Below are 20,330 nucleotides of genomic sequence, written 5' to 3' on the forward strand. Positions count from 1 at the left end.
AATCAGAAAGAGTTCACATATTGGACGGAACAAAGGTGAAAAGACAATGGTATGGTTTTCTTAGGAGTTAATGTCTATATCTAACACAGTAATAGAAAAAAAATATTTCACTTGGCATAATTGAACCAGATTAGGTTTGGGCAACTACCAGCGCAAAGTAAGGAGACACTCTTATAAAATCAATCACTATTTGTACACAAGTGAAACGAAAAGTGGGATAGGTAGGTAAGGTATCTGTACCCGCTGTGAGGAAAATAAAAATCACTAGTAGTTATTTAACCTTGATAATTTTCGAAACATCCTTTAAACACGGATAGCTAAAATACTATCTAATACTAAGTATTTAACTAAGTATCAATACAACCATTGAAAGAGGATTGGCATTGTTCAACGATTCCGTTGGAGAGTTGTAGTCAGAACAGCTTCACTAATACGGGTTTGTCCAGCTGACAGTTTTATGATGATATCTAATAGCATATGTATATTTTGTTGCCTATTATACTTTCTTTCAGACTGTGTTTCAGTTTCATTATTATCAAGGCGTGTCAGATACAAAAGAATTTTTCCATACATTTACTATGAGAGTATTCATACAATCCAGCAGCAGGCGTTCTGGACCGGAACAGATGCAGCACAGGTCAGAATTCTTACGAAGGACATTCCCGTGCTGAAAGGTGCCCAGTAAGGAAATTGAAAAGCTATTCCATTGGAAACGAAGAAGCATAGACATGCGCATGAGTTTTTGCAGGGAATTGCTTCGTCGGAGGCCAATCAATAGCATTTCCACTTCTGGCTGCCGACATTCCAGATAAAATTAAAAATTTTCTAAATTAACTTAAGGGCTTTCAACATAAAATTCACGCCTTTCCAAATCAATTTCACGATTTTTTAATTGAAATTAACTTTTTTCCAAGTCGATTTAACAATTTTCCAAATGAAATTGACATTTTTTACAGGATCATAACAATCTATAAAAACAAACTATGTATGAATGTATATTCCCACTTTTCACACATAGTTTTCTTTTAGATTATTTAATAATTTGATGCTGTAAATTTAATTTAAAAAAATATTAATTTTATTTGGAAAATCCTTAGATTGATTTGGAGGAAAGTAAATTTCATTTGGAAAATCGTGAAATCGATTTGAAAAAACGTGAATTTGGTGTAGAAAGCCGTTAATTTGATTTGGAACATTGTCAATTTCATTTAGTATGCCGTTAACTTAACGAGCGCAATGCTGACCACATTGCCTCCTACAGTCTACTGTAGTGTACCGTTGCGGTCTTGAATGAAGTGCTCTAACACACTTCAAGGCCCTGATCCAACATGGATTGTTGCGCCAACGATTATTATTATGCCGTTAACTTCAAGTGAAAACGCTGCATGCCAAAATGTATCTTTCAAAAATTCATGCATAATTTTGGCAAATACAGTACAATGTGTGTGAGTGCAATGCGAGTTTACATTTGATCTATAATTTCGTTTCGCAAAGATTTAATATTATACCAAATTTGTTCCTTTTTTAGTTGTAAATTTATCATCAGCTTGGATAAATTAACGAATGAATACAATCTCATGCAGAACGACTAGTAGTTGCATTCGCCGATACCAATTTTGCATGCATTGTTTAAGGTTTTGTTTTCAACAAAACCTTATCAAAATCGATTCACTGTCTGGTAATCAATCCGTGTTTCTGTCTGTCTGACTGAATCAATTGACACGAAATTTGATGAGAAACTGCGAATTCAGAACCGTTACACATGTGGTGAACTACATTGTTGCACGTTGAACTTAAGAGAGGGTCCCCATATACCTAAAAGATGATAGCAACTTTTTTTCACAATGTATGAAGGGGGTCCGAAAGGGTCCTTTACTTGAAGGACCCATTTTCAGAAACTGCCTAAACGACAAACTTGAAAGAAATCATGGTAATTAATCCGTGCGCTTGGTATGTAGGGCTCAAAATACTCCCCCTTTACGATATCTGCTCAAATAAAGTTAATAAAAGTAGATTATTATATTTTAGATTAGATGTTTAGATTATATATTTTACTGTGAATCACCCTCCCCTAAGTTCATCCAAAATCCGTGAGTAAATACACTTTAGTAGAGAGTCACTGGAAAGTTTATTGGAAATCCAACTATTATTAACAAAGTTATAATAGCTCATAATTGTCCTTTCACTCACACACTTCACAATTACTACTCCCCACTAGATAAAATGTCAGTACCACATCGAATTTAATATCGGGTATATTCAACGTACATACACTACAAACTATGTATAATTGTAACCATGGTGTACCCAGATATTTTTTCATACCTGAAGTGCCGAGCTTCCGCTATCCATCTTGTCATTAGTTTGCATTGATGAAATCATTGATGCAAGAGCGAAATACATTCTCATAGTAAATATATGGAACAATTCTTTGTGTCTGACATATTAGGTATTGGGCACACTAGCTGCTATATTCTACTACTTTCGTCTATTATGCTGAACACGCTCCGCGCTGGATACGGTAGTTGCGGGATCGTGTTAATAGAGCTTATGCTCACTTACCTACCTCGTCCCTACCCGAAAGGTATACAATGAAATTCCGAGCCTCTTTGCTGCTGGATTTGCTCTTCCTGTATATAGTCCTCTTGATTTATTTACGTTCTGGGAACTTTTGACTAAGTTTGGAGGCGAATCGAAGTAGATGAGGCGCAAATGCCTGTATAATTTTGAACATTTGTATATTTTAGGAAGATCTAAACGGGATTCTATTGTTTTTTTTTAAGAAAGCCTTGATGAACTTCTCTGTACCAAGACTTATTCTCTTAGCAAAATATTAAGATTAAATCGACGCTTCAAACTAGACTTTTTGGGATCCATCTGACGTGGCTTTGACTACGAAGCCTCACCAGAGGTTATCTGATACATACCATGTTAACCGGGGTAGTACCCCGAGGGCATATGTTCCATTTTCTCGGCTCGGTTGTTTGTGGTTGGCTGAAGCGTGATGTTACACAATACGGGTGCCGTATCTCTTAGTTGCGGTCGAGGCTTTAGATAGGCCTCGCATCCCTTGGTATGAACGCTGCATTCAGTATAAACCTAAACCGACACACATACAGCGGAGCTTTGATTGTGGTCTCCAAATTAATCCGTGTTCGAAGAGAACCGTGGGGTTGAACCAATATGGCGAGTACTCACGTAAAATCACCTGTGTTCAATTATCTTTTTACTTTGAATGTAGTTGTGAGATTAGCATATTTTAAAATATTCGGCGCTTCAAACAATGCTATTTGAAAGCATCCATTGCATATCCGAAATGTTGGAATGAGAAAATTCCGATGCATTTTGTTCATTGTAATAGAATGCTGGGTGCTGCAAGTGAATTGCAGCTCTGAAAGTAGACGCTTTTGCTCCTAGATTTGTACTGGGTACACAATGCTGCTGAGTTACTTCGGCGGCCCTTGAAGTGGAAGCTCATACTCGCGTGTTGTCAAATAGTGAATCTCACTTTTATAGTGTTTCAGCAGCTCTTGAAGTAGGGGATCTGTTTCGTTCTATTTCCAGCCTCAAGTGTCGTTCTTCGGATTGTGCATGTTTGGTTGATCCTCCAACGTTCCATTTTCTGGGTGACATTTTGAATAATTTCCAGAATTAAATGTCTCGCCAATTAGTCATTATTTGTCATGACGATAGGTTGAAATTCGTATAAGTTGATTCATTATAGGGCCGTCTAGGGGCAGGTTGCAGTGCTGTAGTCAGCACTAAAATATTTTTCATTAAAAACCAAACATATATATACTGATTTTCATAGCGATCGAGTGAGCGTGTGGAGTTGAACCGGCGTAGCGCCATCTAATGGTGAGCTACAATAACGTGGACCGAATATTTTCCATGGCAATATAACACTTCAATTTTGAAGGATTTTTCGTGAAACAAATCATTAGAATAGATTCAATGTCTGTCTATCCCTCTGCCTGTCTGTCACACCCGATTTATTCAGAAACGAATGAGGGCTGCGAAACCCTTTACATATAGGGGAAAGGAGGGTAATTTTTTTCCACAGAATATGATCATGTGGGATATCAAACGAAAGGGCATTGTGTAAAACATGGTAGAGCTAGGACTGAAATATATGGACCGAAAAGTGTAACAGATCTCGTTCTCAAAACCTATCTAACCAAAAAATCTTAAGAAATTCACACTGGTGCATCTATACGAAATCTAGGGATCAAAATACATCGCATTCCGATATCTGTTCAGATAAAGTTAATAATTACGTACGGACATATTTTAGAAATTTACTCGAAGATCCCCTAAATTCACCATAGAAGAATGAAATTGTACTCGACTTCCCTGCTACATAGAAAAAGCCTCTGGATACCGCTTTCTCATTACAGGAGGGGCACGTATCATCTTGTACAATTCTTATTCTGAACATAAGGCCAGTCAGAGTGCCCCCAATACCCCTTTTTCCTGCTTTTCGAGAGGACAAACTTTACAGTAGGTTAGTTTGGTTCTCACAGGGAAAGTTTGGCGTGTTTAGCAGCATTTAGGTTCTGCCAGCTGCCATTATGGGAAGCTTGTGCCCAGTTTTTGACAGCAGCGTTCAGACCAGCTCAGACATAGGGGAGACTGAACCCTCTTTTGCCGAAGCGTTTGAGATTTCATTTCTCTCCACCCAGAGTGGTTCCACTGTATTGAATCTAGAAATAGAGTTCAATCGATTTTTTCATTCCTGAACGATTTTCGAGGTGATCAAAGAACTACTCAACCCTCTCAGTGCGGCCTGGCTACTGCTGCAGATTGCGATGAGCCTGCTCTTCAATCACTCACCCCAAGGATTGCATATACTTCAGCTTCGAAAACCGTTGCATATTATCGCAAAGGGAAAACCGACTTTTCGTTTTTATTTCAGAAGTAGGTTCCGGCTTCAAAACCTTGTTCTGTTTTTGAGCCACTGGGGGGAAGGCTTCTGCAAGAGTTGAGGGATGGCTACTGTACATAGGGGAAGCGGCGATATCTATGGTTAAAGACTTTGCTTTAGACGCCTGGTGTTCAATCGCGTCTAATGTGCCTGATATTTGACATCCCCTCCGTCAATAATAAGATTTCAACCGCGAATTTACCAACTGCTGCGTGAAATGAACAAGTGGACTGGCCACAAAGTCGGAACCAAACTGCTACATTCTCTGTGGCTGCAGAAGCTCCCGGAGAGCATACAGGCCATCCTGGGATGATTGGATTTGACAAAATTCATGAGGTCCATGTGCAGCTGGAGGTATCTCACAACACATCAAACCAGCTGGCTCAGCTGCAGCAGATGGGGACAGTATTGACAGTTACTATTTCTGAATTGGCAGAGGCCGTCGATGCTTTGTGTTCAGGAAGTAGGACTAGATCCACCTCCGAAATGGGAGTTCGAGTAGTAGGCCAAGTTGGTTCTCCAAAAATACTGCGAAATGAACCATCCCTGCAATTTCTCAGCAAAAAGATAGACTTGCCGGGAGTTCTGGCGACTGCTACTCGAAATGTAGCAACACGTCGCTTCATAATTTCCGATCTCTTGAGCCGGCGCAACTACCTGGTCGATACAGGCTCTGAAGTCCCAGTTTTTCCCGTATCTCGATATCATAATTTAACACCGCAATCTTTGAAACTCGCAGCATTTTTTGTTGATTCACACGTTTGACTATAGGCAGGTAGACTTGCGTCTAAGACTTTTATGAGCGTTTCCTTGGCGCTTCATTATTGGATTTCCTGTGCCACTATGGATTGTCGGTGGATTTATAGTACATAACAGGTCCCTTATTGATCCCACAACTTTCCTCACGTCATCAGGAAGAATCTCATCCTTGTCGCTCAGTACTCCTTTTATCGTTCTTGAAGACGTTGCCGACATACGTATTCGCACACTTCTTCAAAAATATCGCAACTTCACTACCGAGCGTAGTCTCTCTGGGCCCGTTAAGTATGATGTGCAGCACGATATCAACACTGACACTCCCCGATTCATTCTAAAGTGCGCATAATATCACTGCAAAACCTATCAAGTGCGCGAAAAAAAATCAACGAACTTTTTAAGCAGGATACTTGTAGACCTTCAAACAGTTGTTGGTCTTCTCCATTTCACATGGCCCCTAAAGCCAATGGCGAATAGGTGGAGACTGTAGACACCTAATTACTCAGACGATTCCAGACCGATAAACCATCCCACTCATCCACGATTTTTTGCACTCTATCGCAAACTTCCGTATTTTCCCGACTTTGCACTTAGCCAAGCCATACCACCGAATTTTTGCAGCTCGTGAAGACATTCCAAAAATGGTAATCTGCATAGCTTTCGGACTCTCCGAGTTCACTAGGATGACTTTTGGGTTGTGCAACGCGGCACAAACCTCTCAGAGATTCATCCCTTCGGTGCTGCGAAACCTTCACTTCTGTTTCGTATATTTGGATGTTATTCTGGTCACGGCTTCCTCTCAGTCCGAGCATTTAGAGCAACTTGAGTGCATTTTTGAACGTCTCCTTGAGGCCGGTCTATTATTTAACATTGAGAAATGCAAATTGCTGCAATTGTAGGTGAGATTCCTTGGCCATCTGATTATCCCTGAAGGCATCCAACCGGACTCAGTCAAAGCACAAGCGATTATGAGCTTCCCTCTTCCAAAATCTGTTCAAGAATTTGTACCGTCCTTCCTTGCACAAGACCGCCCACCATCAATCGACTCTTAACACCCATTTGTCTTGACCGAAGATCAAAGACTCACGCCTGATTCTGAGGTCCTCAGAGGCTGTGCAGGCTTATGAGACTACCGAGCAACCGCTGGTGGATGCTACACTTCTGGCATTCTCTCAGTAAGGTGCAGCCGTATTCTTTGATGTCTCAGACATTGCCGTAGGTGGTGCTCTTCATCAAAAAGTAAATCAAATCTGGCAGCCGTTCTTTTCCCGACAGCACAATCTCGCTCAACGGACTGCAGTAATTATGATCGTGAGCTATTCCCTTGAAGGCCTGCCTGTATTTAATTCACAGTGTTCACGGACCATAAGCCACTCACTTTTGCTTTGAAACAAAAGCCCGAAAAAGCATCCCCTAACTTTGGCACTTGAGCTTTATCAGCTAGTCCATTTCCGATATTCAACACCTGTCTGGGAAGGATACGTAGTTGCTCATGCTTTGTCACGTGTGTCAGAGGTCCACGTCACCATCAGATGCAAAACTTCAGACAAGGTACCAAGGCCAAATATTTCGGCCGATTTGCAAAGGAAGTATTTTACGTCGTTCACGGCATTTGGACAACGAATCAGTTAGTCACCATAAAGTATTTCTGGCCGTCAATGAACAAGGACATTAATTCATGGGCCACACCGAGCATTACCAGAAGCGCAAAATTACAAAATAAGCGAGGAAAGAGGTAGGCGTGTCCCCTCGGTTTATTAAACGTTTCCACCCAATCCACCCCGATTTAATTGGCGCTTTGCGGGGATCGCACGGTTTCAGATATTGCCTCACAGTCATCGATATGTTAACACGGTACCCCGAGGCGATACCTCTGAAACATATTGCTGCATAATCTTGTGCTGAGGCCCCCTGTCGAAAATAGATCCCACGCTTTGGTGTGCCGGCAATTATAAGCACTGACAGGGAATGCAGTTTGTATCGTGCCTTTTCTCAGAGGTGAGCGAACTCCTCGCGTTTATACGCCACCAGACAACCGCGTACCACCTGCAGTGCAATTGGCTCTTGAAAGGTGGCAAAGGGCGTTATAATGATTCAAGACGACCCCTATTGGTCGCAGGTCCTGCCAATTGTTCAATTTGGCCTTCGGATAGCCAATTGCGAAGAATTTGCTGCAGGTCCCGGGGAGCTGGTATACGAGGAGAACCTGAGAATCCCCAGCGACCCAGTTCTCGACATCAGGCCGGAACTCAAAGCTACCGGTCTGTTGCGTCTACTGACGTGCCCGGGCATTATTAGGACGGACGCCGCTCGGTAGCCAGTGCAGGTATCTTTCGAGGGCCCCTGTGAAGTCCTCGAGCGATGCTCACACCATTATATAGCCTTAACGTTGGGGGCACGGTCAAAAGAGGCTCCTTGGCTCGGCTAAAGCCCCTTTTCCGCGAACAAAGCGCAGCCACGAGGAGAGGCGCGCGATACATCCATTTTGACTGACAGCTGAGTTGAGGGGCCGTGCATCTGGTTCGTCTCTGAAAACTCTTTTGGTTTCAGCTGGGGGTTGAGTATTGTGGCGGAGCGAGCACCTTGCGTCTCGCACCCAATTGCGAATCACGTTGGCCATGACATCGAAAAACAATTTTTGACAGCGAAAATTGTTTTTCGATGTCAGTGTAGAAACAGAATCGGAGAAAGTTAGTGGAAGTCAGAAGTTGAAGGAAAAGAATTCAGCGCTAATTTAAGTCAAAGTACACTGTTATAGCTGCAGAGCCAAGTTGTCATGGTGACTGAAATCACTTTTCGGTGTTTTGATTTTACGTGAACTTAACATTGGGATGGGAAATAAGAGATTGAAGGGAGCGTAATGAGAAGCAAAGGGGTGGTAAAACGTGAAAGGAAAAACTGCTGCATATTAGCAAATGAACTTCCTCGTCAGCTTGTCAACAGACAAAGCGAACGAAATGTTACCCATGCCGCAAAGCCATGGGCATTATATTATATTTTTGATATACATATTTAGAGCAGCATTGATATCTTGATTGAAAGTAGCTAACCTTATGAGTCGAGAAGAATTTGGAATGATATTGACTTCTAAGTAAAAGTAGTAAGAACTAGATGAAATTTTAGTATCGTGATTTTATTAACCATTAGTAGGGCATGGAACATAAATATTTATGCACGAATAAGTCTAGCTCATTATGGAAAATAAACTTTAAACACTTTCATAGACACCAAACGCTTTTGAAGTATATCCGCGCATTCATAATCGCAAAGAAGCGGATATATTTTGTATATTCAACTGTCCCGCTTAATTCCTTCTTTCAATTTAGACTAAGCTATCTAATAAAAATATTTTTTCTCTAGTGGTGTTTCTATGATTCGCGCGACTCCAGGTGCAAGTGTTTATGCTTCCACTAGCCTTACAAATAACGACAAGTAATTAGTATAGAAAGTTTGTAACCCTTAGCTAGAATCTAGGTGGAATGTTCCCATTAGATTGACGCTTTTTTTCTAATTTTCTACTTTCATGTTCAGTTTGTATCAGGATCATTTACGACAGCAGCAAAAATTCTTCGATAAACTACAACAACAAGCTCAATTTGCTGCTTCTAATCCAGGAGCAAATTATGCAGCTTCGAGTGCATCATATGGACCTCAGGGAATTCATCAAACCGCATCAGTGTATCCAGAAGACCCTGTAAGTATATACTAACTCCAGCAAAGCATGCGTTTTCAAATATTTCTTTAAAATAGTTTTTTTCATGGTTAAATTTTGATCTAATATTTCGTCACTTTTCGATCTTCTGCAAGGTATAGGCTAGTATGTCTTTTGCCAGACTGTATTTACTGTTGCGCTAAACTTGTCGACAAAGCAGGAAAATAGAAAGAGAAGGAAACTCGTAGGAAAGTTTTCCAATTGCTAGTTAATGTGTATGTTCTCTGTATTCAGTTATTGAGTTCACGGACTTAAAAAACGTTAAGGATTTCCTTTTTAACATATATTACAAGGTGGAGTTAGCTCACTCTAACTAGGTCTCCTTACTTCTCTGCACACCGCTCGTAGCGCCCCTATTCCCGAAACTATTTGAAGCAGTTCTTTTTGCTTCCCCGTTGGTTGATCTGGCGACTTTTTCTGTGGCCCCACCATCAAGGATATGTCAGGATCGATCGCCGCAAAAAAGTGTCCCGCTAGAAAGTTTCCGTCGCCCACCCTGGGAACATACCCGACATTTTGTGAGAGTTCTTTCACACTCGTTGTTCGGATCGCCGACGCATTAAAATCACCTGCTGTAATTATCGGCCAACGTCCTTTCACATCCATAACCAGAGCGCTCAACATTTTCATCTTCGTTCTAATGAAACTTTTCTCTGAGTGCTCCATTATTTCTTGAAAAGCTTGTTCTCCTTAACCCCATAGTGCTGCTTGACCCTTTTGATTCTTGACCCAAATGACACCACGGTGATTTCGATATGACTCATTGACTGTAGCCACATCGATATCTTCCTCTGGTTTATGAGAAGAGGTCTGGCAGTGGATGAGGTTCATTTATATGAACCTTATCTACGATTTTAACTCTTGTCTATATCGTTGCAGAGTGTAGGGATCTCCGGCCTGCTAGCCCTTATGTTCGCTTCCCGCTCTAAGGACTTTACAATTTATCTCAAAAATTTGTCCGCGGTTATATCCTTGAATTTCTCGAGCTCCAACATAAAGTCTTCTTTCTGGAATCGTCCAATGCGAGTAGCATTCTCTTCAAAATTTTTGAGTTTTGGATCTGCCTTCGCTCTTCTGAAAATGCCAGCGCATGACCCTTCGTCTCGTTTGTAAATTGTAAAAACCTCCGGTCTTATCCTCCTTGCATCTCTCTGGTGTCACTTTTCGCCAAGTTTCCAAATGCTTGTGGGATCCATTCTCTCTCTCCGGAATAACTGCTACATGGATTTCGCCGATAGTTTCAGTCGTCCTTTTCTTCTTAGAGGTTTGCTGCTCTGTTCATTTGTTCAACTTGTGTTACCTGGCCTAATTTTTCACTCAGCGTTTTCACTCCTCTTTCATCCTGGAACTTGCCGTACGCAAACTTTATGCATCTTATCCTGGCTCTTATATTATGATGAATATTCCGGCGTTCTCTGATAAATTCGCAGCGCCATAAGATTTTTTTAGCCAGTGCAATAAAGGCAGCTCTCGATTGACCGCTGCGAGGTAATTAGGATTCAGTTTTTCTGTCCATATCCCGGGGGTGGCACCTTCAATCGCGGGGGCCTATGCCGATAAGGATGGGGAACTATGAAAAGCTTCTTCACTACTGTGGCACTGCGGTCGTTGGATATTGACAGCCGGGAGCCCGGCATGAAGTTCTCGAAGCCCTGCACCGTAACTTTAGCTCTCTTCTTCTCTTCTATGTTCGATTTTATTTCTGGATATCTTTCTCATAGTCATTTTTATCCATGCTTGGGCGCTTTTGTTCCCACCTACCGGATCTGTGCACAAGTATGGCAATGCACGTACATATCCAGATGCGTGCATGTGCACGCCCATGACATAACCGTATTTCCGTATCTGCACGAAGGAACGTGTCTGATGGGAGATTTGTAAACCCCGCACAGATCGGCATTATCTTCTTCTTTTTCTTCAGCCTTTGTCCCGTTCACAAGCAGGGTCGGCTCGTCGTGATCGGTTTTGCCATTTGGCCCTATCAAATGCCTGATCTGAATGCAATCTCGAGGCTTTCAAATCCCCATCCAGCGTATCAAGCCACCGTTGTTTCGCTCTGTCTTTTGGTCGTTTACCACCGACTTCGATGTTCAGACCAATCTTGGCAAGTGAATTCTTATTAGCGCGAATTACGTGACCATACCATTGAAGACGCCTCTCCCGGATTTGTTCCACGATCGGTGCTACCCCATATCGATCGCGGAGATCCTCATTTCGGATGTGATTAAAACGTGTCACGCCACTAGTCCAACGCAACATCTTCGTCTCCATACCGCAAAACGCCGTTCATTGTCTTTTATAGTAGGCCAACACGCAGAACCATAGAGAGCGAAAGGACGGACGACATTGCGGTAAATTTTAAATTTGAGACGTTCGTTGAAACGTCGATTACAAAGAACACTAGTTGTGGAACGTCACTTCATCCAGGTTGCGTTAATGTGTGAAGCAATTTCATAACGCAGTTCTCCATCGGCTGATAGCGTTGACCCGAGGTATTTAAATCGCTGTTCTGGGGCTGGGCAGATCACTGCCGCTGACAGGGATTGTACCTGTTTCATGGGGATCGGTCGTCAAAAATTCAGTTTTATTCAGATTCAATCTGAGACCGTGTTGCATGAGGCGATCATTCCATTTTTGGACAAGTTGCTCGGGATCAATTTTGCTATTAGATGCTAGGAAAACATCATCTGCATAAAGCAGTGTGCAGGGCGCTGGACATTGGATGTTCCGTGTGACGGTATCCACAACAAGAACAAAAAGGGGTCGTGAGAGGGCGCTTCCTTGATGAACACCAACAGAGACACGAAACGGTCGGCATCATCCTTGTCAGAATCATATTCGCGGAAGATGCTATGCACAAATGTACTATACGTGCTACTTAAAATTGAGCTATTATTATCCCCCTGATGCATTTGATGACCCGCTTGGAGACAATGATGATTCCCTTTTGTAATCTCTCTTACAGTGTTCGATGATAAGAGCCGCTTCCGTTCATGTCTCCGCAAGTGGTAGTTCAGCGCTCCCTAGCCCAGCCATAGCTTCGCATGAGTATAATTCAGTATCCTAGAGATGCTTTGTAACCACAAATTGCATTATGTCGTCGGTGTAACCCACCACTGAAGACTCCTTGGGAACTGGAAGATTAAGTACATCATTGTATATGATAAACCACAGTTGTGGTCCTAGTACGGAGTCCTGTGGGACACCGCAGAGATAACTTACTCCTTGAATGCGACATTGATATCATGCCAGAGCCTTCGTTGTTACTGGTATAGCAATAAGGCAGCGAAACAAGACAGCTGGGGGATCGCTCGAGTTCCAAGTCAGCATCACGCAATCTATTGTAGATTATACTCTCCAACATTTCCCTATTGTGTCTAATATGGAAGGTAGCAGCCCAACTTCTGACGCTTTCATGATGTGGGAAATTTTCCCTTGGATGTGCATTTCTGAACCAACTTAGCAAACACGCTCGGCTTAGACTTCATGGTCGGCAGACTGTCTAGATCTGGAGCTTTGATGTCTCCTATTCAGGAACAGATCTGCAGCAGCTTGTCTTTTGTCCCTCAGGGAATAGCCGCCTGTATAATTTTTTGGAAGAAGCAAGGCCACCTGATCTGTGTGTCTCAATGACTTTAGAGCAGTCCCATAACAATTCTATAGGGATTCCTCCTTCTGTGGGCTGCCTTATAGGCGTGCTCTTTTCGCCCTGGTCGGTCTTACCTACTCTGAGGGAAATCGATCGAAAGTTTAACAGTTCACTATTTCACCAATAGGGTCGAGTGGGAATGTGCATGTCCTAGGACGTGTCGCATTCTTTGGTGATTTATTGCGTTTCTTCATACTCGTAGTTTTCCATTTTATATTGTATTTACTAAATATTGTCTCAAAGGGGCATTGTCTCAAAGGTTTCTTGTTTTTGGACCGAGGTAGGATTGCCTTCGATGTAAACGGCCATCGCGTAAGCAGGTTCGAGACGATCGATGGAAAAGACTTACCCGTTTTCCTATTACCCGGTGCGGATGTTTGAGTGGTTCCGCAGCACGATTGTATACTTTAGCTTTGATTTGAATCCAATTCCTATAGTCGGTTTTGACAGAAGGCCGAACTTGGTTCTGTGTACCAATTGAAAGGTGGCGTTTCTTCCTAGTTGGGGTGGTTTGTATTAGTTGTTGAAAACAGTTTTTCGGAACGGATGAGTAATGTAAAGCTTTCAGCTGACCCCCTGGAATTGCTATAGTGGAATCCCTGTGTCTCCCTTTGGAACGATTTGTAGCTCTTCGCTGGAGGACTGGGATGCCGCAAGCTCTGTGTAACTAGTAATAAATAGATAACGTTGTCGTAACCGGTGGATAACTAGGAATTCCCGGGCGTACGGTCCGTACGTCCTTTAGACGAAGCTTTGCTGGAGGACTATTCGGATCACGAATTCAGATGCATCGCAGAAGATAGCGAAAGATGGGTAGAGTATCGGATGCGCAAGCAGAGTTGCCTGTTCCAGTGCCTTTTGGGAAATTCAAAAGCTTCGGTAAATGCGTAGGTTCAGTTGATTGATAAATTTCTTTTGATTTAGCCGTGAAGGATCTTGATGTCTGATCTGGGCATGAACTTTCTACAAAAATTTAACATACTCCAAACTGCTCTGTGCTGTTTAATCGGTTGATTGCGGGTATGATTGGATCGCTTTAACTTTGGCTGACAAGAGCCATGTTCCCCCTTGAGACCAGGTATCCTAAGAAAGCCACTTCTTGCAACCCAAAAACATATCTGCTTGGATTCATCACTAGTTCATGTTGTTTCAACCTTTTAAGAAGAATTCTTAAGTGGTGGACGGGTTCTTCAAGTTAAAGCAAAGCGACAAGATCAAAGTGCAAACCTTTCAAAGCATCGCCAATGAATCGCTGGAACATTTACGAAGCATTCCGTAAGCTGAATGCCATAAATGGGAACTGGTAAAATCGGAAGCGAGATGTGTTGGCAGTTTTCCGTATGTCATCCATATGCAAGCGGCAGTTCACGGACGTGTCCATGAACTAATGGTCTGGGTTTTAAAGCAACTGACGTTGTGACCATATGATGCTTAGTTCAATCACATCTCATTCTTTCGGCTCCATCTGAGCGAGTTATTCCCTGAAACTCATGCAGGATATCATTATGTTGTGTGCCTTCAGTAATTGCCCTCATGGTAGCTGAATCTTGAAATTTCGGAGACAGCGGTGCTAAAGATCTGAAAGGAGTTAGTAAAGGGCTAAGAAATCTGCTTCGACTATATGTTTACAAATAAATAAAACTCCAAGAAAAATCCTGTCAAAATTCGAGGTTGAGTGTGAGGTTCCTGACTGCATATGTGGCAATGGCTGTTGACTGCCGAAAGCTCGAACATAGTCCTCAGAATTTGGGGTGGAGATAAACGCACATATTGACGCCTGTGTCTGTAAGGAATGATGTCCTCGTATTATTGTCGAATGTAAACAGGTAGCACTGAGAGGATGAAACAGAGCCATTTGCGACTTTCAATGGACTCCCGATAGAGTCTCTAAAGTCCTTTTACTTGGTTCCGTGTATTTGGTAGTTTCGGCATTAAATCTCCAGTGATACGTTGTACACACTTTATGTATAAAATAGCGGGAAAGTGGCAAATATCGGAAATTCAACTGTTTCATAACTATAGGACCGCTTTCAGAAATAACAAATTTATGATGAAAAACCAACCTAGCAACTAATAGATGTCCACGACAAATGTGTGGGGTTCTCAAAGTGGCTTACAAGTTTTAAAATGCGATTTCTCATACTATCAATAAGAAAATACTGCGATCTTAAGATCACTGACGCCATTATACTGCCTGTTATCGTTGTACATTCAAAATTGATTTCCTAAAACTTCACCATTAGGTTCATGCCCGGGCTAAAATTTCATTCAATTCGTTCAACGAAAGGGTGAATCAGCCAAATCAGAGGTGGTGCTACAGTTATGAAACGCACCATAGTTCCCAATCTGATGTGGGAACTCTGAAGCTCTGCAATTTTCAAAGGAGATACTCCACCAAAACGGAATTTTTCCTTACGTGTCAAAAAGAATAATCTCCGTAGGAGAGTTTTAATTCCAAAAAAAGAAAAAAAAATTGTGACTTCAGTTTGTCAAAAGGAGGGACCTCCAAGAGTCTTGTAAAGATGCCATATTAAGGAAAACTAGGCGATCAGGGGAAGATGAGTAGTAATGGTTCCTTTTCAAGAAGAGAGGACAAGTAAACTTCCTTTGAACTGACTCTATTGGGTGGCAGTCACAAATGTGTTAGAGGGACCATATCACGGAAGCATCATCATCATCAACGGCGCAACGACCGGTATCCGGTCTAGGCGTGCCTTAATAAGGAAATCCAGACATCCCGGTTTTGCGCGAGATACACAAATTCGATATTCCTGAAAGCTGTCTGGCGTCCTGACCTATGCCATCACTCCATCTTAGGCAGGGTCTGCCTCGTTTTCTTTTTCTACCATAGATATTGCCCTTATGGACTTTCCGGGCTGGATCATCCTCATCCATACGGATTAAGTGACCCGCCCACCATAACCTACTGAGCCGGATTTTATCCACAACCGGACGGTCGTGGTATCGCTCATAGATTTCATCGTTATGTAGGCTACGAAATCGTCCATCCTCATGTAGGGGGCCAAAAATTCTTCGGAGGATTCTTCTCTCGAACGCGGCCAAGAGTTCGCAATTCTTCTTACTAAGAACCCAAGTCTCTATCACGGAAGCATACGCAAGAATATTGTGGACAGAAAAATGAAAAAGGATGACGTTCAAATGGATATCTATGACTAGTGCGTAGCCAGATATTCTGGAAGTTCGACCGAGGATGCCGGCGTAATGAAGCTTAAAACGAAGCTTACTATCAAACGCCACGCTGAGATCGAGAGGGAAAGTTTTCAATGAATAACATAACGTATAGCATTTGCTCACATTCAGAGCTAACATATTCTGAGCGCACCACAGAGTCAGGAAGTTTGATTGAAGGCAGCTTTGTTCAGTAAGAGAATCAACGCCGGAAAATATTATAGTTTTAGATCGTCAGCATATAGAGGAGAAAAGCAATTAAATTAAGAAGGAAGGTAACGGAACGGGCTAAAAATGGCACCCTGGGGAGCCCCGGATAAAGGAAAGAGAGGAGTAGATACAAAACCATTGAAAGAGACTATACATAACCTACCACTTAGGTACGATCAGAACCAGGAGAGAACAGAATCAAGTCTTTTCGAGAAGTCAGTATAGACTGTATGGACATCTTTTCTATCGTTCAGAAACTTTGTGACAAAGTTAATAAACTCAACCAAATTAGTAACTGTTGAGCACTTGCTATCATGCTGTTTCTTCAAAATAAACTGTCCAAAACGATACAAGAGGTAGTCTTTTACATACTACTAAAAAAACTTGAAGATCGAAGAAAAGATAATTATTGGGCGGCAGTTTTTAGCCAGTGTAGCATCACTTTTTTGTAAATAGTACGAGCCTCCTTCCAATTGTCCGGAAAGAGACCTTTGGTCAAATTATCATATGCATAGACGGGCCACGGACAAAAGTATAGAATACCCCCCGAATTTGACAGTGGGGGCTCGGGATTCGACTGGAGATACTCCAGAGCGAGAAGAATTGATATTAAGCGGGATGAAAAAGAGAAATCCTGGTACTGGTGGCTGCGGGATGCCGGTTAGCGGTGCCGTGCTCAATTCTGCCATTTGTTTCTTGGTGGGGCTTTGTAAATATGTACATATTGAACGGGTGCTGATTTTGCCTCCAGTTGTAATTTATACATACATACGCTATTATTCTTTGTTTCTTTGTAAATATTACAACTGTTATTATTACCTTTTCTCCATATGGATGTTATTATAAAAAAAAAAGAAAAAATATATAATATAAAATATATAATTATGATAGTTTTAAGAACAATAATTTAAGTTAAAAGTATCTTTTGAAGCGGTCAAACATTTATTATTACTTCTATATTTCCTTATTTGTGACTAAGGTCAAGTGAATTCTGTCGGGGTTTTGACCATTTCCCGACAACTTATTGTAAAATTAGATTTTTATTTCTTAATGTTTCTCTTCTCTGCCTGTAAATCGTTATTCGAAAACTTTGAGAGCCCACAGTAATCATTAGATTTAAGTTATTTTTGTTATTTTAAAAGATTGTATTTTATTGTTCATTTTTCCAATCTATATACTATTGTTACCTATTTCTTAAAAAATAAAAATGATTTTAAAAACTAAAACTAACGTCAGAGCTGTCAATGAGAAATTCGTGGAAGGATCCACGTCGGAACGTGGAACGGAAAGGAATTAGAGGAATAAATTGAAGAAAAATGATCCCGGAGAAACTCACATGGAGATTCAAGTGAACTGGCAGTAAAATTGGCGAATTTAATAGTAGCAACCGGTATTGCGGACGAAGAGTGAGAAGTGCGGCATGCGGCCTCAATTCTCAGCGTGCAAGTGATTCAATCCCCGCTAAACATAGCTAGTGCGTCCTCATTGGAAGCAGTTTTAATGGACGATCTAAAGGCCACAAAGTTCAAACGATCTTCGGCAATAGCAAAACGGCGGAATCTCAACCAAAACTGGTGTTTCACATTCAGGGTATAACGGATATCAGCGGTAATCGAAACAGTATTTTCGTAAATGAATGAATGAAACAAGGTAGACATTTTCACGTTCATCATAAAACGTGAAAACGATTTCAAAATAAACCGAGTCACTAAACAAAAGATAACCATTATGAGGAACATTGGTGAAAAACAGGTTAAGGATTCGGTTGTTCTGATTGCGATGGACCTTGAATTGGATAACGCAACAATTGCCAGAAGTTCATAAACGCTAAAAGAGCTAAGGATAATGGAGTAATATATTTTTGCATTACTGGAAGATCGGGAGAACTAAGTCATTTAATGAATGGAAGATTGAATTCTCCGCACAAAATGAATATTTGAGCAGCAGAACATCTGAGAGTGCATCCAAAAACTCTTCGGAGGATCTGAGTGAAATCATGCGGTGTTTCCAACGATTTATTATTTGAAATAATAAAAACTTGTTGTTTTTTTTCGTTGGTGTGAATATTTATTCTTGCAAATACCGACATTTCGGGAACCACTTGTTCCCTTCATCAGTACTAACAAGTTTGTCACACCAACGAAAAAGAAACAACAAGTTTTTATTATTTCAAATCTTCGGAGGAGTTATATGAACAATAATGGCGCTGTAGGGACGGACACATAAGAAGCTAACAGGAACCACAGGAATATGCTGTTTAATGATGATAAAGGCATCTCCCGTGAATGTTTACCTCATACTGTGAGCGTCAAAAATAAGTAAACACTTAATTTTTTCGTATTTAAGCTTAAATTTCATAGCAGTTACTGATAAAAATTAACATGCTTCATCACCGGTTAAAAGTATTATATAATAGAAGTTTAAATCTGAAAAAAAGTTAAACAAAACAAAATACCGTTTCAAAAAATTATTAATGCTTCAAAATACTGCTGATTTTACGCGTCAAAAGAAAGTATACAGAATTTACTTCTCTAAGAAATAATATCCAATTATTAATTAGAAATAATTTTTAATATTTAGTTTGTTTTCCATGTGACTTTAGAACAGCATTCAATCTTTTAGGCATTGATTTGACAAGATTTTTTGTAATATCTGGAGAAATGTTGTTCCATTCTTCGATTAAAGCCCTTTTTAGGTCGTCCTTGTTGGAAATGCTTCTTTGTCTGATTTTCCTGTCAAGGTGCTCCCACAAATGCTCGATAGGATTAAGGTCTGGGGACTGCGGTGGGTGATCAAGGGTTTTTGGCGTTCGGTATAACAACCATTCCTTAACAATGTGGGACGTATGTTTCGGATCGTTATCGTGCTGAAAGATCCAGTTTCCCGACAGCCCCAATTTGTCAGCACTAGGAGTGATACTGTCCCTCAGTATATTTAAATAGTCTATTTTAGTCATTTTAGACTCGATGAAAACTAGATTTCCAACTCCGGATGCCGCCATACATCACCAGACCATCACTGAGCCTCCACCGTGCTTTATGGTGCTTGTAACGCACTTGTCGAGAAATGCTTCATTTTTCGCTCGCCATATTTTTGGTGGCTTTTTCGCCCCAAATATTTCAAATTTACTCTCATGGGAATATAAAATGTTTTCCCAAAAGTTTGGAGCCTCATTTTGGTACTTTCTGGCGAATTTTATACGCTTCTTTTGATTCGCTTTAGAAATATAGGGTTTCTTACGTGGCACTCTGCCATGTAGACCATTTTTGTGGAGCGCTCTTCGAATTGTGCTTCCACTCACTGATTTGCCTGAAGTCTCAGCTATTTTCTTTGATATGTTTACTGCACTTGAAACTGGATTATTCCTTACTTCTCGTACAATTGTCCGCACTTCGGAGTCAGTAAGTTTCTTAGGTCGCCCAGACCGCGGTAAATTTTCAATAGTATGACGAGTCGTATATTTATCTATAATTTTTTTTATCGTACAATGATTCCTTCTAACGATTTTTCCAATTTCACGCAAAGATTTCTTTTCTTTATGTAAATCTAAAATTATTTTTCGTGTTTCGTTTGTGGTTTGCTTACCCATTATCTTAAATGTTATACTTTTGCACTTATTCAAACAAAAACAAAGAAAATCTACGAAAAATATTGGTGCACTATATTTGCTTACTTCACTTATAAACAGTTTCAAAAAAATCTGTGTGATTCCCGGAAATAATTAAAAACAAAACGAGAAGTGTTGCCACTGTATACTTTCTTTTGACGCGTAAATTCATGAGTATTTTAAGACAAGATGAATTATTTTTGAAAATGTTTTGTTTTGTTTAAGTGTTTGTGCTGACATAAACTTCTATTATATGAGCCTTTCAAGCTATGATAAAACATTT

General features: G+C 40.9%; 1 protein-coding gene across 7 annotated transcripts in view; it reads left to right on the forward strand.

Moving 5' to 3' along the window:
- Window positions 1-20,330, forward strand: part of LOC119651159 (glycine-rich RNA-binding protein 3, mitochondrial) — a 37,791-nt gene that overhangs the window by 13,757 nt on the left and 3,704 nt on the right. For 6 of the 7 annotated variants that reach the window (XM_038054571.1, XM_038054573.1, XM_038054572.1 and 3 more), the window contains 2 exons: window positions 9,041-9,112; window positions 9,212-9,374. In XM_038054571.1, coding sequence (XP_037910499.1) covers window positions 9,041-9,112; window positions 9,212-9,374 — 235 coding nt within the window. The remainder of the gene's footprint in view (window positions 1-9,040; window positions 9,113-9,211; window positions 9,375-20,330) is intronic. The other variant, XM_038054578.1, reaches the window with a different exon arrangement.

Source organism: Hermetia illucens, chromosome 3 (genome assembly GCF_905115235.1).
Source record: "Hermetia illucens chromosome 3, iHerIll2.2.curated.20191125, whole genome shotgun sequence".
Classification (NCBI taxonomy): domain Eukaryota; kingdom Metazoa; phylum Arthropoda; class Insecta; order Diptera; family Stratiomyidae; genus Hermetia; species Hermetia illucens.